The sequence below is a fragment of the Medicago truncatula genome, chromosome 1 (assembly GCF_003473485.1).
Source record: "Medicago truncatula cultivar Jemalong A17 chromosome 1, MtrunA17r5.0-ANR, whole genome shotgun sequence".
NCBI classification, from domain to species: Eukaryota; Viridiplantae; Streptophyta; class Magnoliopsida; order Fabales; family Fabaceae; genus Medicago; species Medicago truncatula.
The window spans coordinates 29,999,871-30,023,664 of record NC_053042.1 but is presented as its reverse complement, the minus strand read 5'-3'; the positions used below and the strand labels follow the sequence as shown (position 1 = coordinate 30,023,664).

The window sequence follows — 23,794 nt, the reverse complement described above, 5'->3', positions numbered from 1 at the left end:
CTATCAGATGTGAGATTCTCAATCAACTTCAGATCATTTTTTGCAATTTATTAATTATGCAGGTTGTTCGAGAGGGTGACGGTCTTTCTTCCACTTGATTTGGTTGCTTTGTGTTTCGGTGTTGTGGAATGAAAGGAATGATAGGATTTTTAGAAATAGACAATGTACTTTGCCACAAATGCTAGATAAAGTGAAATCAACTTCTTTGTGGTGGTTAAAGGCTAGCAATGTTGTATTTAGTTTTGGTACTCATCAGTGGTGGTCGAGCCCGCTTTTATGTCTGGCTATTGACTGATTTAGTTGTAATCTTGTTTGGATCTTGACATTTTTGTGATTGTTTGGCACACCTTGTGCGGTAACAATTACGGTGTCCGTGTTAATATATCTCATTTTTGCTTGTTCAAAAAAAACTTTGTAAGTTAGTATGCACATAAAAGAATATTACATATTCATCAAATTGGTAAATATTATTTGATTTTCCTGTTATTGTAAAATTATAATTGTATACTCCCTCCGTTTCAAAATATAAGCAAATTTTACTTTTTAAGTTCATTCAATTAATGATTTATGTGGTCCATATTATAAACCATATACATCATTAATTGAATGAACCTTAAAAAGTAAAATTTGCTTATATTTTGAAATGGAGGAAGTAATTATTTGCCTTAAAGAGACGTACATTTACCATGACAAAAATAAAAGAATCAAATACTTATTAATGTTTGAACACCAATATTCTTATAACTTCTTTGTTTCTAGAAGACGTTAGGAGAACTTACCTTTTTATTTTAAAAAAAGAACAACAAGGTGACTTTGTTGCGTTGGATAAGACCTTATGTTAGGTTGAGATTTGAAAGACATTGGGAGTAGTATAATAACTAGTGCTACTTCTGGAAGTGTAAAAGTCAAAGCACGCTGAGTGACTAATACTAATAATTTATGAATTATTACTACTCGTATCATTGTTTTTTGTTAGATTCTGCATTTCTACTCATCCAATGAAGTTACTCGAAGCAAGCAAATCATAATAGAAGCCGCCAACACTATTCAGCCACATGTCTTATCCTCAAGACTGGTCGGTTGCTACGTTCACACATTGAAGCTTCTTCAACATGCAGCTTCTAGATTCAACACTGAAAAGAGTTATTCGTTCGCATATGCTTCTAAGTTCTAACTTCTTGAGTGGTGAAGCTTTTTTTTCTTTTCTAAATGAGTATATTTTTAACATTTCTTTTATACATATATATTTGGAGATTGTAAAGGAACTATTGTATAGATTTTGTAATTAAGTTTGAACGCTCTTTAAAATTAGGTTTGATCTTCTTGTAGATTTATGTCCTAGACTGAATTGTGTTCTTAGTGTGTGTTTGGTATGGCGGTGGCGAGAATTGATTTTGATAGAATTGATTTTAAGAGAATTGATTTTGATTAAAAGTGAATTAGATGTAAATTGATTTATGTTTGGATGCACTCATTTAAAAGTAATTCATATGAATTGATGTTGTTTGGATAGATTGGATTAAAATTGATTTTGGGTGTCTAATTACCAAAATGGGTTTTTTTTTTAACAACCAAAATGGTCTTTTAATGTATTTATATTTATTTTTGTCAAAAAAAAAAAAGTATTTATATTTATAAATAACAAATAAATTTTTAACTTCAATAAGGAACAGAAAGAAAACAACACGTTCACCCTCAAAAGAAAAAGAAAAACATTTTCAAGAAACTCTCTCATACCAATTGGATCCCCATTTATGCAAATCCTTCAATTTCATACCAATTGGATACCCATTGACATAGATCTTTCAATTTCTTGTATGTCTCTTTGATTTCTACCATTTTGATTTGCTTCCCCATCTCTCAATACCCTTCTGCCATTTCTCCTCCTCCCATATCTCTAATATTCTTTTCCCATTTTTTCATCACTCAAAGCTTGTGTGATGGCCTCAAACTTACCAAAGTAAAGAGAGATTTGTATGGCTGTGTGTTTCATAGAGAAAGGGGAACATGCAACTGGCTGAAATCTGGGTGATGTGAAGAAGAAGCAGTTGTGTTGTTTGTGTGAATATGGGTAGTTTGGTAAATCATCCTTTTAAAGTGAAACGTGATTGTTGAATTGCCGTGGAAGCTTCAATTTGTGGCTTCTGAAAAACCCACGTTTGGGACCAAAATCACTTTCTTGGGATTTGATTTTGCAAAACATCCAAACATAAGAAAAATAATTGAAACGGTGTTTTGCCTTCAAAACGTGGTTTGGGGCGTGAAAACGCTTGACCAAACAAGCACTTAGTGTTTTTTTTTTTTTTTTTTTCTGTGTCATTCTACCGAAACAAAATAAAGAGTTAATCATTAAATACAAATATTAATTGTTCAAACCACGAGTTATTAGCATCGCATCATGTGCGTGTTTGTAGTTAATAAAGTTTTCTTTTGCATTTAGAAAGAAAAATGAGGTGGACCAATATAATTTGAATGTTTTTTCTTATAGACAAACGTTAGTTGTTAGTATTATGTTTAGAGGGGAACAAAATGTTAGCAACAGGAATATCGAACCATAAACCTCCTTACACTCCTTCAATGTAGAGTCCTTTAACCGGTGGCCTATACCTCATAGGACAAATGATTTATTTCGTAATATTTTTCGTTGTGGTGGATCTTGTATTTATGTGTTGAACCTTTTTTCATCCCTCAACACCAAATTTAGTGCCGCATTTATTTGTATGGTTCCTTTATTTTAAAAATCCAAGAACGCTCAGATGAGATTATACGTATCTCTTCTACTCTCAGGGAGAATTTGTCGCCCATTTGAGTCTCTCAAAATTCGTGGGATTGATTTTCGCAGTTGCGGAAAATACATGGGTGACTTTGAGATTTGGTGATTTTAGTGTATTTTAGATGAGATAGAGTGATAGATAAATAATTAAAATAAATTATTTTAATAAAAGAGAATTACTACTTGTTAGAAGAGAGATAAAGACAAAGTCATCAAAATTACGTGTAACCCCTGATTTTTATGTCACGTCGAACATTAGGATTAGACCAAACTGCTTAAGAAGTATTCGACTTCTTTCCACTAATTCTGTCCTCAATATTCTTGATATTATTCATTCTCAACAAGTAAATCATAATTAACTATTTCCTCCCTCTTGGTCCATTTGATGCTGCCCAAAATATACTGCTTCGTTCCTAACATTATTTTCATCATATGCTAAATCATTGCATCTAATTATTTTAAATGCATCATCAGCTTGATTCTTCACTACCTAAATCATCGTTTGGAAAATTGGAAGCTATAGGTTTTTTTAGGAAAACAAATTTATATCATTTCATTACTTAAAATGTGTTCAGAACAATCTAATGTTTTTTTCAAAATTTAAAAACTAGCTGAGGATGTGGCCGCTTTAGCTGATCTATGAGCTGCGTAGGTCAACGAAATGCAAAGAATATAGAGTTAATGATGAACAAAAAATGACTTGGGTGGGTGTGTGTGTTAAATTCTAGACTTAATACATACTTTGGTCCCTTAACTTATTTTTGGATTTCATTTTGGTCCCCTAACTATAAAGTGTCTCAATTTGGTCCCATAAATCTTTTGTCGTTTACTATTTTGGTCCTCTCCGTTAGATTTTAACATCAAAAGTCTAAAGTGAACCATATTTAAAGGTGGTTCACCATAGGCCGTATTAAATTTTTTAATTTTAACCATTTGATTTATTCTTTAAAAGAGGACCGTTGAATTATGTAGGGTCTATTGTACTTTCCTGTGAACCACTAACACCTAAAACTTTTATCATTTTCTTCATCTTCTTCTCTCATCATCTTCTTCATCTTCATCAATCCTTCATCAATCCTACCCAGGAAAGCAAAAAAATCAGAAGCACAAAACTTCATATAAAAAACTCAAACTAAAACAACAATAAACTTCATTAAATTAAAATACATAAACCTTCAAATAGAATTAAAACCCTGATTTTTTTTTTCTACAAAAATCCAGAAATCATCATCAATAGCAGCAACAACACATCAAGAAATCAAATTCAACCCTTTTTGATTCTTTTCATCATCATCATCATGAATTAAAAAAAATGGATTTCTCCAAATTCAGCACATAAACAGCACAACAACAACATGGTGCTTTAAAACAACAACATCATAAAAAAATTATCTCTCCTTGTTGCATGATTCTAAATCAAACACAACACCACACCCAACACCGAAACGCACAAATTAGATGGAACAAACCAGAAGCTGATTATGTAAAAGCTAATAGTGATGCTAATTTGTCTGAAATTGATACATGGGGATTAGGGGCAGTAGTTCCAGAGTGACTGTGATAAACTTGTAAAAAGGGTGAACATAAGTGTTTCTGTTTCTAGATCTTACATGGGAAAGATAGTGTTGGGCATTAGAAATATGAAAGGTCTTTTTTATAAAGTGTAAATTTCAATTTACTAAGAGGGATGGGAATAAATTGGCTCATGAGCTAGCCAAATATACTTTCGTATGTTGTGTGGATGGAATCCGTTCCAGATCACATTATGTCCATTTGTAATGTTGGTTTAATTCTTTAATAAAATATTCTTTTTATAAAATAAAATAAAAATGTTCCTTGAATTTTGTATGAATATGAGAAGGGGTGGAAGGAAGAAGATGAAGAAAGGGAAAAAATTATGTGGTGATGGTTCACTATTGTATATAATAGACCTGCAATCTAATGGTTGAAATTATATCATAAATATTTGACATTAAAAAACTAACGAAGGAGACCAAAATAGTAAACGACAGAAGATTTATGGAACCAAATTGAAACACTTTATAGTTAGGGGACCAAAATGAAATCCAAAAATAAGTTAGGGACCAAAGCATGTATTAAGCCTAAAATCTAATAATTAACTGAGTTGTTTTTTGAATAATTTTTTTTATTATTTTCAATCATTTATAATTATAATAATTAAATTTTAATTATCAAAAGTGTATGTGAAATAAAATTTGATTTTTTTTAAATTTTTATTACTCATAATAGAAAATATTGATTATTTTTTACGATAAAATGTAAAAAATTAAATATGATTCTTATAAACAATGATATTTTCTAAAATATAATAGCCAACAAAAAACTCTATTTTATAAAAATGATCGTTATTTTATAGATTTAAGGAAAAAAAATATGGATATATTTCAATCTACGAGTGTTTCCTAGAATTTTCGGTAAGGAATAAGTTTTTCCCATTTAACAATGCTGATTGGACGGAATCAAAGCTTAGCATATCTTGCAGAATTTCAAAACTTACTAGCAGAAGAAAAATGCTATATGCTAACAGAAATAGCGTTTTTCTCTCCTTATTCTACAACGTTCTTATTTGATTTTCTCTTCAAAAACCTTCTTCACAGCATCCACAATTTTAACCAATTCAACCTTTGTTTTCCGAAGAACCATTCGATGGAAAACAAAAATAGTAAGAGGAAAAAAATGTTGCCGTCACAGTTGGTGAAAGTTGATACCCTCAACGACTTCCCCCCGATGATATACTAACTCGCATTCTCTCTTTGCTTCCATGCAACTACCATTCTTTCAAAGAGGTGGGTCTCATTGTGCTACTCACTCTCCCGTCTCGACATTGATGATGAAGGTGTAAACGACTCAAAGGACTGGATTTAATTCTTTCGATTTATGGACAAATTGTTATGTTGGTCTCCATGGGCTCAACGCCTCACCCTCAAATCTCTTTCTCTTAGGTATCAGTCTGAACTCTGGGAGGACGAGGCTGACAGCTGTTTGAGTTTCGACAATTGGCTTGAAGCAACAAAACGACGTGGCGTGGAGGATCTCTATCTACACTTGTTAGATGTTCCATTGGCACCTACCATTTTCTGCTGTAAAACACTTGTGCATCTGCATTTGACGACGAGGATAAGTGTAGGCTCTATGCTTCACTGTTCCGTTGATCTTCCTTTGCTCGAAACGTTATTTCTGTTTCACATTTTTTTCGATGATACAAAGGATTTCATGAAACTTCTTTTTGGGTGTCCCAAATTGAAATCTTTGACTATATATCGTGTAAATGCTAACGTCGGTGTTCCAGAGGGAGGGTACTTTAAACACTTGTCAAAGTTGAAATCGGCTTGTATCGAATTGTTCAATGTGCCGTTCAAAGCAGTTTATAATGTCAAGTGTATCTATCTGTATATGGGGTATGATATATGATGATGATTCATCTTCTTTTATAATCAATATTATATTATATTATATTATATTATATGTGATGTTTGATATCTGTATTTGCTAGAGAATTGGGCGTGCCTATCGTAATGCATGACTACTTAACCGGTGGATTCACTGCAAATACTACCTTGGCTCACTATTGCCACGATACCAAGGTATGAGCTCGATGTCATTATGTTAATAAAAAATGGCTCGGAGGTATGTTAACGAATTGGTATACTATAGAAACGAGACTTCGTAAGTTCAGGGACTTGAGAACGGAGCAAAAGACAGGGAAACTGAACTCTCTTCCAAAAAGAGATGCCCGCAGTAGCATTCAAATAATGTCCTTTGATTTCATCATGTTTGATATCTGTATTTATAAGATGTATTTTCTTTTTTGTGATGTGGCTATGCAGATTGGGCAAAGTCTTTCCAATAAAGAAATCAATTCATTTGACAAAAGCCTTCCCATGTTTGAAAACTTAACCGAACTTGAACTATTTTGGTCTCAAGGCATTCATGACTGGGAGGTAGTGGTGAAAATGCTACAGAATTGTCCCAAACTTCACTCTCTTTACATTGCAAAGGTTTGTTTAATATAGTTACTAAAAATTTCACCAGTTCTTCTCTTCTATTGAGTATTTTTACAAATCCTATTTTGTATCGGATTGACAGGAGAAGTATTCAACAACCATAGAGCATTGGGAATATCCAGATCATGTTCCAGAATGTGTTTCATCTCATCTAACAAAATTTGAAGTTATAGACTATGAAGCTTGTGAAACTGATATTCGATTCGCAACATATATTTTGCAGAATGCGCAACATATCTCTCCCACATGTAAGCTGAATCTCAGCAGTTCCTAGATGCTTTGTGTTTTTGTTAGTTTCAATATTTGCTACTACTGAATTTGATGGTTTGAACAATATAGGTTTATACTAATCAATGGTCCGCCAATACTTTCATCTGTGCATTGTTTTGTTAACTCAATTTTCGTGATGAGCCATGCTACCTTGTCTGTTAAATTGGATTTACACTTTTGTATTGAGCATAATTTCCCAAGGATCCTTTGCTGTTATAGCATGGATCTTTTTCTATCTGTTATAGCATGAACTCGAACAAAATTTAATTTCACTCACAAAATTTAAACATTGTGAATCTATTAATCCTTTGTGAATGTGTGTGCGCTTGCTCTTGAGTAACCTATTCCTATAAAGATTGTGCAAAAATTTAAAATCTTAATAGCCATCAACATTTGGAAGTATGAATTTTTTTTGGTTGACTCGTTTCAAGTTAGAATTGGAAAAGCACTATAAAGTACTAATCAAGCACTCATCGAATAAGTTTCATGCATGTTGTTTAATGGCTAAGAAATTTGTGGCACTGATGAAGACAATGATAAACTTTTAAGGGAAGGAATGGGAAAACTATATACTCTTTTTTATTTCAAAGATGAAAGCCATATACTTAGAAAGTAAGAATAATGCGATCATATTAATCACTTAGCAATAGTATTAGCCAGATTAAAACAGCTTGATTGTTGCATATGCAATCCTTCAAAGATCAAACACAACATGTAACACAATGTTCTATTTATACATACATTGGTCCTATATTAAGCAACACATATTTTCATATATATGACAGAACAGCCAAAACACTAGAATATGTTTTGCACGAGTTGTTGCTTCCTCTAACAAACAATAGTTCTGTTTTGATCTTAGTTAAGCTTTTCTAAATTAGATTTAATAGGTTCCGTTTCAATTTAACATCTCTTATGTGTTGGCCTAGTTTCAGTTAAAATGTTTTTGCAACTTCCATCTATTCTTCGTTGGGTAAAGATAAATCAATAACTATGAAGCAATTAACACGACAAGGACACGTTGACACCGGTAGCCTATGAAGCACGAACACTCTCGAATTAGGAGTGTCCCGGTATCTGACACACGTCAGTGTCCGACACCGACACTAGAAAACTTCCTATACTTAGAGCCCGACACTTGGCATAATTGCAAGACACTAGAAAACCACATGCGTGCAACACATTAAATCACTTGGTCGAAATTGCAGTATGTCGAAGTCTGTATGCTCTTGGTCGAAATCTTTTTGCACTTTGCAATATGTCGAAAAAACTCATCTAACTTGTCGAAAATATAATCATGATTTCGACAAAATATTTTATTTTTTGTATTAACAGAGGCCACCCAAAATATTGTTTCTCGAAAAAAATGAGAGAAATAACATTTTGAAACATAATACCAAAACTAAACGCTGTATTTCTTTAAAAAAAAAAAACTAAATACGGTATGAACTTCTTCGACCACTTAATCATTTTTCTTTTTCATCTCTTTAAGACAAATTCAAATTTGGTAATCATTCACATAAATCCAAAATGGATTGATCATGTGAATTGATCTCAAAATATATATTGGCTTTAATGAACTTCAAATAAATCACTCAAAGATCAACTTATAGTATATGCATATACCATTCATAGATACATGACTTTAATTGTATCTAGACCAATCATAAAACTTTCGAATATTTATAATCATAATCAACACAAATGAAATCAGTCGAAAGTTTTTTTTTTTTTTTTTAACTAACAATTAATGGCAAGTACCATTTTATGGAACAATATCATGTATCACAAGACAATCTTACATATCCACTCAATTAAATTTGAAATGATGGTCAAGTACCATATTTTTGATTTGAGCATATATATAACCTTATATTGATAATAACAAGAGAAATATTTTTTTTTCTTCCTTCTTTCGACAAAATCACAATAAGAGAAATTATAAAGCAGGATAGAGAAATTACTTATGTTTGAATTCAATAAGAATCCTTCTGATTGGCTTGCTCCCCGAATTAATTGTTCTCTAACCCTTCTGATTTGCAACCTTCACCATTTTGAACCGTTATTCTACAATTCCTTCTTTGCATTGATTCATTTTCAGAAATCAATCGAAAGCTTAAGAAATAAAATTGAGAAAACAAATTAAACTTGTTCATGGTATTGTTGTTCTTTTAGACATGGTCTATATGACTCTTGACTTTTCAATTTGAATCATTCAGCCAAATTTAAAACCAATTATTTTTCATTCCGTTTTGAATTTAAAATACTAGTCTTTGTAAAACTTCCAAGCCATTTAATATGATCATGGTTTTAAAAAACCCATTTAATTTACGGTTTAAAAAAATACCATTTTTATGGTCATAATCTGACTTATTTATCCAGAAATTTTTTAGGACATCATTAGCCATAGAGATGTAATCACCACTTTTCAAACATTAGAGGCCTCTCAAAGGCTAAAACTTTTTAGTTTCAATCTTTATAAAACTTTGCAAAACCATTTTGATAAGATTCTCCAATTCAATTGGTGTCATCCTTTAATGGTTTCAACATTTTTTTTTAAACATGGCTTAAATACCATTTCATATACGGTTTCTGTTTCTCTGAAACCATTTTTTATAAATTGTGGAGTCACGCTAAACTTGAAGTGTCCCACCATGATCGCCAAGTTTGTTTATACTGATTTTTGGTAACGTAAATTTCATTATCCATCAATGTTTTAGGACCGGATAATGTCTTTTTAAAGTGGTTCGTTCAAGTCTAGCGGTTTATAATAGCACTTCATGCATTCTTTAAGAACAAAACTATCGTTCTTTTTTATGTAGAATTGCATCCGACATCTTTTAATAAACAAGTTGTTTCATGACAACATTATAGAAAAATTGCTCAAGTGAGCATATTCAAAAAGAAGAAGAAAGAAAAGAAATACAAATAAGAAAATAAAGAAGAACAATAATATTAAATTGCATGGAATGTAAAGAGTTGTTGAAATCTGTCAACCTGTCCACTCCTGAACCTGTTTGCTCCCTTGGCGTGGGTGTTACAAAGTTTTTAGAAATCATGAAACCAGCCATCTCTTCTTATTACAAACTGATATATAGACCTTGTAGAAAAAACTACCACTAAATCATACGGTCTAAATTAAAAGTAGAAATAACTTCCTATATTTAGGGCCCTACACTTGACATAATTGCAAGACCCTAGAAAACAACTTTCATGCACTCCAATTGTAACTTCAAATTATTTATCCTTATCTCTGGTCGAAAACCATATGCATGCAACACATTAAATCACTTGGTCGAAATTGCGGTATGTCGAAGTTTGTATGCTCTTGGTCGAAATATCTTTGCACTTTGCAGCATGTCGAAATAACTCATCTAACTTATCGAAAATATAATCATGATTTCGACCAAATATTTTATTTTTGGTATTAACGTCGGTGTAAGACATGTTGTCTACCTCCATAGTGTTTTCATAAGGTGAAACTTATTGCATGTCAATTTGGACTTATGGAGTTTCATGCGTATCAATTTCAAAAGTTCTAGGAGGAGCCACATATGTTGACATCCCTACCATTTGTGAAGGTTTGTTTGGTCTATATTGGCCTGAAATTCCAGTTAATGATGATGACAATTGATTTATATTGCTAATACTATCACCAAACCTTAAGTGCATATGCCGAACATAGTCCTGACCTAAGAAACAAAATTTGTTAGTGATGAAGACCATATTGTCCCACTAGACATGCCAAATTTGTTGATGAATTTTTTTTTTAGCCAAGGTTCGACTGATATCCTCAACTATGATTCCCTTTTCTTAATGCAATTAACTTTGAGGGAGGAACTATGTCCATCAATTGTGGTTTCCTTAATGGCTGTAGTAGAACGTTAAGTATGTTTATTTTAAGTTTTAAGCTACTAAACTACGAAATTCATAAACATGTGTGTCGATAAATAGATAAAATTTGGGAAAATAATGTTGTGTTTGATGGATGTGTCTATTAAAATTTACAAATTCAATATTTATAGGCAAAATTATTCCTATTAGCCGATGACGTGGCTTACGGCTTCCGGCCTTTACTCGGCTAGTTTCACATGTGGTGCGGTAGTTTCCCTCATTGAGGGAACCATATCATCCTGTGTTCGGCTTCCTCCTTTACAACATGATCCATTGATAAGCTAATTGGTGAGAAGATCCCACATTAACATGCTTCGTCTATCGATCTACATCTTTCTCCCTCTATTGTTTTTTACTAAAAGAAAAATAGGTTATACCAAATGTTATTACAAAATAGTTGTAGTATTTTGTAATAACGTTTGGTATAACCTGTTTTGTAGAAGAGGTTATACATATGTGTCGAAGCAGAAGAGTTCACACGTATTTGATGGACGGACAGGTAACTAAGACGTAGCCGCCTCGCACGTGTGAGTGCGGTAACTCAATCAACTTGATTCATATATCCACGTGCTTTCATTTCTCTCTTCTCTCTTTGAAACACTTTCCACTCGTTCTCTCTTTCCTGAAGAACAACAACAACAACAACGCTACTTCATCAATTTCGCATAATGTCAGGGAAAAAGAGAAGGAAATTGAAATTGTAAGCTACTTCTTTATCAAATCAACTTGTGAATTTTCAATTATAATTCATATTTCACTTTTTTGATTAATCGATTATTTAAACTAAACGTGTGAAAATTGGTTTTTAATGTTGGATCTCTGTGTAGAATGGTGGATTTAAGTTTTTTCATGTTGGATTATTGAATCTGAACTCTGAATTGAACAAAATTGTACAAATTCGCTTCTAGTTTATGTTTATCACATTGATTGCATTAGGGTTTATGGATCAAATTAGTGAGATCAGATGTTAGTTGAAAACTGTGATGCATGTTTTTTATCTACTAGTGATGCGTTTAATTTTATTAATCTGTTATCATCGTGCTTAATTTTAAAGAATTAAACTAAATTAGTTCAGGATTTGAGTATTTTACACTGTTATATCATTAGAAACATCTGACTTTTACATTATTGGTTGTGATGGACCGACAGTGTAAAACTTTTTAAAGTGACGGTGCATAGAAACTAAACTAAGCTCATTAATTGATGTGTGTGTTATTTGTTAATGTTTTAATTTTGAATCTACTCTTGTATTTTAAGAGCATTCAAGTGGATTTGTTGGGTAGAATTCTTACATGCATTTCTGATTATTTAGGTTAAGTGATACAATTGCTAAGAGTAGAAGAGAAGCAACAGAGGTGAAAAATGATAATTTGGAGCTGCAAACATGGGCTGATCTCCCTGCTGAACTATTAGAAATGATCATATCTCGTTTAGCCTTAGAGGATAATGTCCGTGCTTCTGCTGTTTGCAAGAGTTGGAATTTTGTTGCCAATGCTGTACGCATGGTGAACCAATCACCATGGTTGATGTATTTTCCGAAATTTGGTCAGTGGTATGAATTCTATGACCCTGTTCAGCGGAAGACCTATTCCATTGAGTTTCCAGAGTTGAATGGATCTAGAGTTTGTTACACAAAAGATGGTTGGTTACTGCTATACCGGCCAAGAACTGACCGAGTGTTTTTCTTTAATCCCTTTACTCGGGAGACTATCAAAATGCCAAGATTTGAGATGACATACCAGATAGTTGCTTTCTCTTGTGCTCCAACATCACCTGACTGTGTATTGTTCACTGTTAAGCATGTTAGTCCTACTATTGTGGCCATCAGCACATGTCACCCTGGGGCAACCGAGTGGGTCACTGTTAATTACCAAAACCGTCTGCCTTTTGTCAGTAGCATATGGAATAAGCTTGTGTTCTGTAATGGACTCTTTTATTGCCTGAGTCTAACGGGTTGGCTAGGGGTATTCGATCCATCTGAACGCACTTGGAGTGTTCTATCAGTACCTCCACCCAAATGCCCAGAGAATTTTTTCGCTAAAAATTGGTGGAAGGGGAAATTTATGACCGAGCAAGAGGGAGATGTTATAGTAATGTACACATGTTCTAGCGAAAACCCTATTATTTTCAAGTTAGACCAGGCCTCAATGGAATGGGAAGAGCTAAAAACACTAGATGGAGCAACTCTATTTGCTAGTTTCTTGTCTTCTCATTCAAGGACTGACCTCCTTGGAAATATGAGGAACAGTATCTACTTCTCTAAAGTTCGTTTTTATGGAAAGCGTTGCATATCATTCTCTCTTGATGACTATCGCTACTATCCTCGTAAGCAGTGGCATGACTGGGGTGAACAAGACCCTTTTGAAAGCATATGGATTGAACCACCAAAGGATTTTTCTGGATTCTCATGAAGAATTTTAGTGAAACAAATGGACATTCCAAAATCAGTAATGTGTAGAGGTATTTGTTATCACTTGGTTTTTAGCTTTGTTTTATAACTTCTTGTTATATGCTTCAAACTAATGCATAATAAGCTAGTATATGGTTGTGCTTTGCTAAATGTGTATATTTTAACAGTTCATCAACATTGTTGGTGTTTTATTATTTCATTTTATTATCAATGCTTGCCACCTACAGTGTAATCTAGGATTCATCATTCATTTATTCTTATGTTAAGTTATAGGATTTGAATATGATTCACTCATACTATTGTACACTATCATCTAATTATTTGTTGACATCTCATTATAATAGTTGGACTGTGATAATAGCTATCTAAAAAGTCAACTGTTCTATTAATGCATCAAACATTATTGCTTTTATAATATAAAAAACTGTGAATGCCAAAATTAAACTCAGAAATATGTTTCATCTACAATTCTAAAAAATGGTTACATGTCCGTAATTTTTTTTGTAGCATCTCCCATTTCAGTTTTTGGTCATAACTCATAAATAATACTTCGCATCGACTGCACCTTTTACATAAAAGCTCTTGTAAATGCTAGTCAATATTTTTAAAATGGATTGGTTACTGTCAATGTTTTAATTGAAACTAGCCATGTCCATCATCATCGGCTTTCGAAAAGAGAAAAGGGAGTCCAGGTTAAATTGCCAAATGTTATTGTTTGTGCATTACACATACTATATTTATTTAAGAGAGATACTGGTTTATTGGGAGTTGTGACTTGTATGTACTTGATCTTACATGAATAATCAGGATTTCAACATTACTTCATGTATGTTTGTGTTGAATTATTTGTTAAAATCTTAAACAAGTTAATCCATTCACATTAAACAATTAGCTTTCGTAAAGTGTCTGCCTAAAATTCCACATAACGCCTCATTTTTTTTACATAGTTTGCCAAGGTAGTAAGGCGTAAGTTTGCTCTGTAACTTTCTTAGTAGGGAGGGGAAGAAAAGAAGGAAAAATAACTATTGGGGTAAAAGTTTATCAAGCCAAGAATGTCTTATTCTTGGTTTTCTTGCTGTACAAAAGATGGTTGAATCTCAACTGGTGGTTTGGGCATGAGTGGAAGCGACATGTAGATTCTATAGTAAGGAGACTTGGAGAGTATATTAGATGGAAGGTGGAAAGGTAAGAAAAACTATAGGAGAAATTATTAGGGAAGACTTGAAGGTCATTGGTTTTGATGCAGATATGATTTATGATAGAATGTTATACCATCGTTTGATCTGTGTAGATTACTCCACTTAAGGCTTGGTTGTAGTCCCTGCTGCTTGCTTTTCTTTTTTGGGAGAGAGAAGAGAGGAGGGGGGTACAATTTACAATGTTAAGAAGGATAACAAAAACACAAGTCGACGGGCCATGGCTTCTGAGTTCTTAATGCATTTTGTAATTTTGAAAGAAATTAACAATGACAAGGGAGGATAAAGCCTAGAAGGCGTATATTTAATGTCAGACACTCCACCTAGCAAACTTTGTCATGTAACCATAGCCAACTTATAACTGAGTTTAACTGGCTACACAGCCACTATTAATTGCACCATTTTGTCTAGATTTTGCTCTCATTATTTAACTGAGTACACCTCTGATGTAAAAAGAATAAAATATGCCCCAGCAATTCTGACTACTAAGCAAACCTTGTTTGAACTAAACGGTGCTGAACTTATTTAGCATATTGTCAGAGTTGGGTATTGTGTTTACACTTTGTGATTGGATTCCACGTTTTACAGCTGAGCTGGTTGTGCAATCTATTTTGTTGTGCAACTTACACCATTTTTTAACTAGGGACTTGGAAGTCAATATATAAAAAACTCGGTTGGAATGCAGCATTTTCATACATCTAGTTATCTTAGTTCAGTAATACAATTCTTAATCCACTGCATGAAAAAATTTCCATGCTGCAATTTCAGAGTTCCTAGTTATCTCTCTTTGGTGTGTAGCAGTTCATTAGTTAAGCTCATTTGGAAGCATGCCGAAGGCAGCATCTTTACGGGTGGGATGTACGTAGGAAGCTACTTATATGTGAAGGAATCGGATCTGATGCTAAAGACTCGGTCCCTTGATTGTCCTGTCTCTGCTGATCTGAAAATTTTAAGATTTTTTCAAGCATTGCGACGTGGTGCTTATATATGCAGAACAATTGGAATTCATATAAATTATTACTGATTACCCGCAGCTTTATTGACTTTTAATTTGGACATACAATCTATAGATTTTATATAGATGTTTATCTACCTTTCATTTTATGTTTGGGTTTTTTTTATTGAATAAATTTTATTCTATTTTATTTTTTTGTTAGAAAAGAGGGCTGAAGCCCTGCATAAATTTTATGTTTGGTTTGATTGTTTGCTAATTCGATTTTAGCTGTACAGTATGTTTGGATTAGTGGTATATGGTTAAACAAAATAGACTAGGGCAATAGAATAGTTGGAATTTCAAAAATGAAGGTTATTTCATTTCACCCTATATAAACCAACCAATTCAAACATATTAGTATTCTTCGCATCAGAAAGAAAAAAAAAAATCTCGGTGAAACTTTGTGCAGTTATAAACACTACAATACTACTACTACTACTACTACTCAAGCATTAGCGATGTCTTGAGCATCTGAAAATTTTGCAGATGAAAATGTGAGCATGCTATGAACAAATAGACATTTCCAGCTATAGGTGTCTGTTTCTTGCCCTTTGGGTAAAATATGCCTCTTCGTTTGAAATTATATGTACAATAGTTAATGAAAATAAATCCACAAATATAGATTATCAACGAATGTTTGTATTCTTCATTTGCAAGCAAAGAAGCTTTGAATCAGTTAAGATAACATAAACATGCAATCTTCTGCACCAAGAAGAAAACTTAATTTCATTTAGTTTATTTATTTTATTTTTTGAATAAAAGCAAAAAAAAAAAATTGTCAAAGGAAAAAAGACACCAAAGCTACTATCAAGAAAGAACAGTAAAAATTTAAAGGAAAATGCTAACAAGTGTCCTAAGGGCATGCATCATTGCTTCACGGCAAGCAACCTTAAACCCAAGAAACCTAACATAAAGTCCACAGGACAAATACAGAACTGGTTGAACAACAACACAACTAAGGCAAGCCAACCCACAACTAAGACAAATCTCTACAACCCACTTGATAACACTCCAAACTAGAGGAAACAACCTGTAGCTAAGAAACTACACAGTTAGCAGATGAAAACAGCGAACTGAATCGCAGCCGAACCATGACTACAACACAAATTACAGCTCCAAAAAATCAAGGCATACTCTAGGATTCAAGTACCATTTAGTGATACCATAGTCCAAACTGTTTGATTTAACATTCAACCAATTCCGCGAACACTTTTTTTTACAAAATCAACCATGTTATCAATGGAAATAGCTTTGTTGTTAAAAAGCTTCTCATTCCCTTCCTTCCAAATACTTGAAATACAACTAAACCGTACCACACTAACTCTATTAAATGTCATACACACCCACCTAGCATGTTTGGATTGGTGTATAGGATGTGGGATGGAATAAAATAGACTAGATTTTATTTCATTTCACTTAATTCCACCTTATACCACCAATCTAAACATATCATATTTCTCGATGGAAGGTTTGTCTCGAGAAATATGACCCCTTATTCCTCTTATGTACAATATAAAAGCAAATCCCACAAATTTAGATAGATCAGATAAGCTTACTAGTGGTAAGGGATTTTTTTCCAAATAAAAAGGTGCACATTTACTAACTTAGAACTTAATGTTTTTAAGTTGGTCTAAGTTAACAACCCACAAAAAAAGCTCTTGCACCAATGAAATTTGTCTCGCAAAAGGAGTTAAACTCTCATAAAGTGACGAACTTATGTTCAAATTTTAATTGAGAGAGATATCCATATTTAAATATGACACGTCTTGAATAGAATTACTTTCAATTGAAGAAATCTATTGAAAAAATTCTTAATTTTTAAGTTACTCTCGACAAACTTACAAAGACTTAATTTAAAATTCGCTTTAGACCTATAAATATATTGTGCCCGGTTGAAGGGTTTCAAATGTCTTCCCATTTTTTTTCTTTGAAAGCAAATGTCTTATTTGAATCGATTAATATTTGTAAAAAAAATGGCAGATATGAATCTATGGTGGTTTAATAAAAAAACATGATATATTCAAGATCTGAGATTCGAACGCCGGACAACAAAAAATAAACGAGCATGGTGCATTAAAAATATTGATGAAGAGAAACGTATTTAAAAGAGAAATGTTAATGAGACAATTCATATGAATCGAACAGAAATTGGTCCAACACTAATGAATATATAATCCTCCCAAATTAATCCACATGCTTGCTTCTTATAGTGTATCATATTCATATATCTACACCCATTTCAAGAGTGCTTCTTATAGTGTATTCATATTTCAAACACCATTCTCATTCCCATTTCCTCAAGAAACATAATGCCAATCTCATATTCACTCTCATCATCATTCATTCTTCCAAACTCAAACCTCCATCCAATCCAATTCCAAACCAAATTCCGAACCAAAAACAACCACCACTTCCCGAACCTAAAAATCCGAAGCACCTCCCTCCGAACCAACAACAACACAATCCAATTCCTAAAACCATACCTAACCTCCCAACAAAAACCAATCCTCTACGGTTGGCTCTGTAGCGCAATCTCCGTCTACTCCCTTTCCAACCTTCTCTCCAAATTCTCCGCCGTCACCACCGCCACAACAACCGTCGACGTCAGACAAGGACTCGCGCTTGGCGGTTTGGTTCTTGTTCGGTTGATTGCCACGTATGCGCAACACGCGCTTCTTTGGGAAGCTTCGTTGAACGCGGTTTATGAGGTTCGAGTTCATGTGTTCGATCGTGTGATGCAGAGGGAACTTACGTTTTTTGAAGCGAATGACGCCATTTCGAGTGGGGATATTGCTTACAGGATTACTGCTGAAGCTTCTGATCTTGCCGCTACCTTATACGCTCTTCTTAACGTGAGTTTTATCTTACTATTGCTACTATTTTACGCACAAACTTTGGTGAAGAACTTTGACGTTAATTTCTATGGGGTTTTTATGAAGTAAATTTTAGTTGACGGTGTAAAAAGTTTTTATATAGGTCATGCATCAAAATTAATCTCAATAGTTAATTTTTGTAAATTTTTAAGATTAAAATACATTTGCAATATTCGCATAACTTAACAGATAATGAACACCCTTTTCTCCATACACACATTGTACCACCTCTATGTGAGAGATATAAAATGTGAGTTTTTTTTTTTTTTTTTTTGTGTGTGGGGACCACGTGGACACATGTCACAATTGTATGTGGGTGTACAAGTGGTACATGCCACCTAAGGTGGTTTGTGTATCACTACCCTAAATTAACTACATTTAAAATTATGGTTTATTACATTAAGTGGATAACTTATGAGTTGCGGCGCCTTGTTATATTCATTAACAAACAATCAAACATACTCAATCCGTCACAGTTTAACTTAGTCAGTTGACCATTTCACAATTAAGAAAAATGTATAAATTAAGAAAAGTGTATAAATGAAAGAGTTAGAAAAATGGTTTTGAGTGTTTTTGTCAAGTATTGGTGCATTCTTCTTTGTCAAGTTTTGATGCATTCTTCTTTATCATAAATGTAAAGTACTAGAATATATTGACTTGGAAGTGGTGGAAGCAGTATTAATTAGAGTTATAATTGGAAAAAAAGTAATTAATGTAATATTGAAAAGTGAAATGGGTCAATATTCTTGGGACAATATTTTTTTAAAATGGTTCAGATATTACGAGACAGAGGGAGTAACTAATAACATACTCCCTCCGTTTCAAAATATAAGCAAAATTAACTTTTTAGGTTCATTCATATAATGATGTATGTAGTCCATATTATGAACCACATACATCATTAAATGAATGAACCTAAAAAGTGAATTTTCCTTATATTTTGAAATGGAGGGAGTATTTAAATTGCGTTAACAATCCAAATCACTTTTAAAATTTGTTGTCAAATCTGTGTGTAAGAATAAAACATCTCTTTGCTTTTTTAAGTGCACAGACTATAAGTAGAATTTTTGTCACCCTGTTACATGGCATGGATAGTACCTAATATGGTACTTTTTAAGACCCCAATAAATGACGAATCTGTGCAAAGCGCAAATTTATTGTACTTTGTTGTGGTGTGAGGGGCATGGGAAATGTATCCCTCATGTTCATTTTTTTGAGAGGTTAAATCCTATCCCTTTGCATAATATGTTGAATGAGAAGGTATGTGTGTTTAAATAAAATGAGAAATAGAGGATTGAATGGTGGGGTTTATAATTTATAAACGTGACCCTTCTCATGTTTTTGCTTGTAGTTTTGAGCACACTGCACAATAATTCCATTTATGTTCCATTTATTTGCATTCTTTCAAAAAAAACAAATGTTCCATTTATTTGCATGTGGTTTTTACTTTTTAGTTCAATTGATTGGTCACTTTATAGTATCTGTTTATATTTTTTTATGATTAGCCCTTGTTTCTGACAGACCATAGTACCAAGTTCTCTGCAATTTTCTGCAATGATAATGCATATGTTGGCTATAAGTCCTGAACTTTCTTTGATATCAGCTATGGTGAGTCAGAGGATTATGCTTTCTTACCACTTGATTTTTCTTTCAGAAAGACTAGGTTTAATCATGTGTTATGCTTTTGCATATTGCAGGTTATTCCTTGTATGGTTCTAGTTGTTACCTTTCTTGGTCAAGAACTTCGCAAAATATCTAAAAAGTCACATATTAGCATTGCTGCTCTCTCAGCTTATCTGAATGAGGTAAACGTGATTGTCTCACGCTCCTTCAATGTACTTTACGAAGAAATCTTAAAAGCCTTGCATTGTTTGCAAATCTTGTTATCTACCTTGTGTTCAATATTTCCCCTCCTAAACAATTAGATGCTGCCCGCGTATCTCTTTGTGAAAGCAAACAACGCAGAGTCACTTGAGAGTGTCAGGTTCAAGAGACTGGCCCTGATGGACTTCTCTGCGATGCTGAACAAAAAAAGGATGAAAGCAGTAATTCCCCAGGTTATTCAGGCTATTTATTTTGGAGTTCTTTCCATACTTTGCGCAGGTTCGATCGTGATTTCAAGAGGTTCATTTGATCGCTGTAGCTTGGTTTCATTTGTGACTTCATTGCTTTTCTTAATTGAGCCTATTCAGGTATTGTTATCATGGTTCAGCTTTTGTGGAGCTGTCTTTGGTTATCAATCTTAAAATAAAGAATAACGCAGGATGTAGGAAAAGCTTACAATGAATGGAGAGAAGGAGAGCCAGCTATCGAACGCTTGTTTGCTATGACCAGGTTCAAAAATAAGGTAAATTTATGACCACTTGCTTAAAAGACCCTATATGACATTGGATCTGCATGCTTGTTTAACTTTCACCTTCCTTTTCTATTGTTTTATATTTTCTTTTCAATTTGTTTGAAATTGATGAAATAAGAAAAAAAATCTAGGATGGTTCGAGCATATAATATCCTGTTCTACTATTTTAAAATTTTCTGTCAAGGTAACTAGATGAACTGATGTCCATGAGTTGTCAGCTCAGTAAAAGTTTTAACCATGCAATCTCAATGGATGAGGTTCAAATCTCCTCGAGAACGGTTTTCTCATTAGTGTCACTTTAATCAACAATAATTTGCTCTTTCCCCCTTTTTTTTTATAAAAAAAGCTAGATGAACTTCAATAATAGATCTTTTTTTTCTTTCTGAATAATAGGTGGTTGAGAAACCAGATGCTGTTGATTTGGACCATGTTACGGGGGACCTGAAATTCTGTGATGTCTCCTTTAAGTACAATGATGGCCTACCTCATATCTTAAAAGGTTTGAACCTTCATGTTAGACCTGGAGAGATAGTTGCTATTGTTGGCCCGTCTGGGGGAGGAAAAACAACACTGGCAAAACTGTTGCTTCGGCTTTATGATCCTATATCTGGTGAGCCGTTTATTTAATATAAAGATGAATATACTTAATTTTATCATGTGTGGTTTATCATGGGAATAGTTATTTATCAAATACATTTCTTATACTAACTGGTTTTACTTTTACACTCAGTTCTCATCTTGCTTATCAATAGCTTTTATTCATGTTCTTATACCCGCAGGTTCTGTACTGATTGATAACCAAGACATCCAGAACATTCGTTTGCAGAGTTTAAGAAGACATGTTGGTGTAGTTTCTCAAGATATAGTAAGTGATTCATCACTCAAGCCTCTGTATTCTTCTTCTTTTGTATGCAGGATTTGACTTCAGTTCACAATGTTCACAAGAATTTAAAAAATGTACAAGCTTTTAGGGGCAGTTTGGCAACTCCCATAACTGGTTTGATACTGTTTATGATAAACTAGTTATATAAATTCAGGTTATCTTGCAACTAGTTTTGACTGAAACAAAGTTTGGTTTAAAAAATATATTTTAAACTATTTTTGTCTAATCCCGTTTTAAATTCAAGAGGCATATCATGCTTATTGATCATTTGGATTAACGAGTAATTCCTATACTTATCCTCATCATTTATCTACCCTTAAGATCTAGCTTAAGGGGAGAGAAAGGAAGAATAGAATGGAATAGAGAGAATTGGAAAAGGTTGAACTAGAAAATAGCCATATTCAAAATGATGTATTAAAGAACACCATTTTTATCTCAAATTTAGTTTCCACAAGAACCAGTTTTCAGAAACTTGGGTAGTTACCAAACACCTTATGTTTAAAGGTTAGCTCCACTGCACTTAGATATCTGGTTTTTACTTCAATCTCAAATACTGATGGTATATGATTGTAGACACTTTTTTCAGGTACAGTTGCTGAAAACATTGGTTATAGGGATCTGACAACAAAAATTGACATGGAGAAAGTGAAGCATGTAGCTCAAACTGCTTATGCAGACGAGTTTATTAGGAAACTTCCAGAAGGATACAATACCAATATTGGACCAAGAGGCTCAACTTTAAGTGGAGGCCAGAAGCAAAGGTAAATTTTCAAATTCAAATTTCATTCTGTTCTATAAACCATGAATTAACAGCTAATTTTGTTCTGTTTGGAAAGAGCTTTTGGTAGCTATGATTGATGTGAAGGACAAATTTAATGTTTTGAATATTTATGAAATATCATTCAAATTTGATATGTTACTTCCTTTCTCAAACTTACAGACTGGCTATTGCAAGGGCTTTCTATCAAAATTCTTCTATATTGATTCTGGACGAAGCAACTTCTGCGTTGGATAGTAAATCTGAGTTATTAGTGAGACAAGCTGTGGAGCGTTTAATGGAAAATCGTACGGTATGGAAACTAACCTTTTCTGTTATTTGTCATGTGACATATAACATTATATGATCAGCTAGATAAGTATTTGTTGTACACTCTTTATCTTATTCTCTCTCTTTTTTTTGCAAAGTTTCTCTTATTTCTTTGATGCATTCAGATCCTAGTCTATATCACAGGACCAACAATGTTATGACATTCGAGTTTCCAGAGCTACTTTGCCATTTGATTATTTTGCTTTCAGTTTTCAATATGTTAGTAATTGGATATGCTTAATTGAGACCTTAAGTAATTCTTACAGTTTTCAATTCATAGGTGCTTGTGATCTCTCATCGCTTGGAAACCGTTATGATGGCTAAAAGAATATTCCTTTTGGATAATGGAAAGCTAGAAGAGCTGCCTCGTTCAACTATGTTGAATGGTCACATGGATTCATTGCTATCTTCTGGTCACATTGTTTGAATATATTTTAGGCCATTGGATTCATACGTTTGCATATCTATTTTTTTTTTAAAGGAAACGTTTGCATATCTATTGTGAGTGTGATAATATATATTCACATATAGTTTCAAAATTTGGACTCTGTACGCATGTGATTATATGAATGTTCACCACCTTGTCTGAATTTGAATCGGTAAGATGAGTAGTTAGTAAAGTGAGAAACTCACGATTTGTTATGCATGAGGATATACTATCAACCGGTGATTTGTTTATCAATGGTTGATATATACTTTACTATCCAAAGTAAATAGCTCACCTAAGAGGAGTCATATCCCTTGACTCCATTTTCCTTGTAATTTTGGAAAATCTATTGTACATTCTTCTATAATCATGTAGTATTAATATAAGCAAAGTGTCGTGCTCTTTTAATTTATGCCCCTTCTACTCTCCAAGTGCTTATGTTGTCCTTAGTTTCATGCCCAAACAGTTGAAGGTAAATTCATTTGTTTTCAAAGCTTGGTAGCCTTGTGCAAAAATCAGGCGACTAAACGTGTTCTACAATGTAGACCAGAATCTCGGCAAAATATCAAGCCATACATTTTTTTCATAATTTTGGAAAGAAATCAC

At 33.3% G+C, this 23,794-nt stretch overlaps 3 protein-coding genes across 5 annotated transcripts; all 3 read left to right on the top strand.

Moving 5' to 3' along the window:
- Nucleotides 1-5,671: 5,671 nt before the first annotated feature.
- On the top strand, nucleotides 5,672-7,072 carry LOC25483813 (FBD-associated F-box protein At3g52670). The gene is made up of 4 exons (XM_013612524.3): nucleotides 5,672-6,192; nucleotides 6,288-6,378; nucleotides 6,622-6,792; nucleotides 6,881-7,072. The coding sequence occupies exons 1-4, from the start codon at nucleotides 5,672-5,674 to the stop codon at nucleotides 7,070-7,072; spliced, it is 975 nt and encodes a 324-aa protein (XP_013467978.1).
- A 4,445-nt stretch (nucleotides 7,073-11,517) lies between these two features.
- LOC25483812 (F-box/kelch-repeat protein At1g57790) lies at nucleotides 11,518-15,711 on the top strand. Of its 3 annotated transcripts, none has more exons than XM_013612523.3 (3): nucleotides 11,518-11,662; nucleotides 12,275-13,422; nucleotides 15,370-15,711. In XM_013612523.3, exons 1-2 carry the CDS (start codon nucleotides 11,631-11,633, stop codon nucleotides 13,371-13,373), a joined length of 1,131 nt encoding a protein of 376 aa, XP_013467977.1. In that variant the 5' UTR covers nucleotides 11,518-11,630; the 3' UTR covers nucleotides 13,374-13,422; nucleotides 15,370-15,711. The 3 variants fall into 3 exon arrangements, with proteins under 3 accessions (XP_013467977.1, XP_024633486.1, XP_039683160.1); XM_024777718.2 differs by having other exon boundaries at nucleotides 15,337-15,711; XM_039827226.1 differs by lacking the exon at nucleotides 15,370-15,711 and adding an exon at nucleotides 15,212-15,328.
- Nucleotides 15,712-17,809: 2,098 nt separating this feature from the next.
- Nucleotides 17,810-23,596, top strand: LOC25483811 (ABC transporter B family member 29, chloroplastic). The gene is made up of 10 exons (XM_013612522.3): nucleotides 17,810-18,414; nucleotides 19,957-20,043; nucleotides 20,133-20,240; nucleotides 20,361-20,627; nucleotides 20,699-20,782; nucleotides 21,185-21,401; nucleotides 21,571-21,656; nucleotides 22,248-22,435; nucleotides 22,615-22,744; nucleotides 23,042-23,596. The coding sequence occupies exons 1-10, from the start codon at nucleotides 17,872-17,874 to the stop codon at nucleotides 23,186-23,188; spliced, it is 1,857 nt and encodes a 618-aa protein (XP_013467976.1). The 5' UTR covers nucleotides 17,810-17,871; the 3' UTR covers nucleotides 23,189-23,596.
- The last annotated feature ends 198 nt before the right edge of the window (nucleotides 23,597-23,794 follow it).

Excerpts from the sequence above, each read along its gene's own strand:
- LOC25483811 (XM_013612522.3), top strand. The coding sequence starts at position 17,872 with ATGCCAATCTCATATTCACTCTCATCATCATTCATTCTTCCAAACTCA. Across the intron at positions 18,415-19,956 it reads CCTTATACGCTCTTCTTAAC|ACCATAGTACCAAGTTCTCT; the intron begins GTGAGTTTTATC and ends TGTTTCTGACAG. Across the intron at positions 22,436-22,614 it reads AGTGGAGGCCAGAAGCAAAG|ACTGGCTATTGCAAGGGCTT; the intron begins GTAAATTTTCAA and ends TCAAACTTACAG.
- LOC25483813 (XM_013612524.3), top strand. The coding sequence starts at position 5,672 with ATGGACAAATTGTTATGTTGGTCTCCATGGGCTCAACGCCTCACCCTC. Across the intron at positions 6,193-6,287 it reads TGTATCTATCTGTATATGGG|AGAATTGGGCGTGCCTATCG; the intron begins GTATGATATATG and ends TGTATTTGCTAG. Across the intron at positions 6,379-6,621 it reads ACTATTGCCACGATACCAAG|ATTGGGCAAAGTCTTTCCAA; the intron begins GTATGAGCTCGA and ends GTGGCTATGCAG.
- LOC25483812 (XM_013612523.3), top strand. The coding sequence starts at position 11,631 with ATGTCAGGGAAAAAGAGAAGGAAATTGAAATT. Across the intron at positions 11,663-12,274 it reads AAGAGAAGGAAATTGAAATT|GTTAAGTGATACAATTGCTA; the intron begins GTAAGCTACTTC and ends CTGATTATTTAG.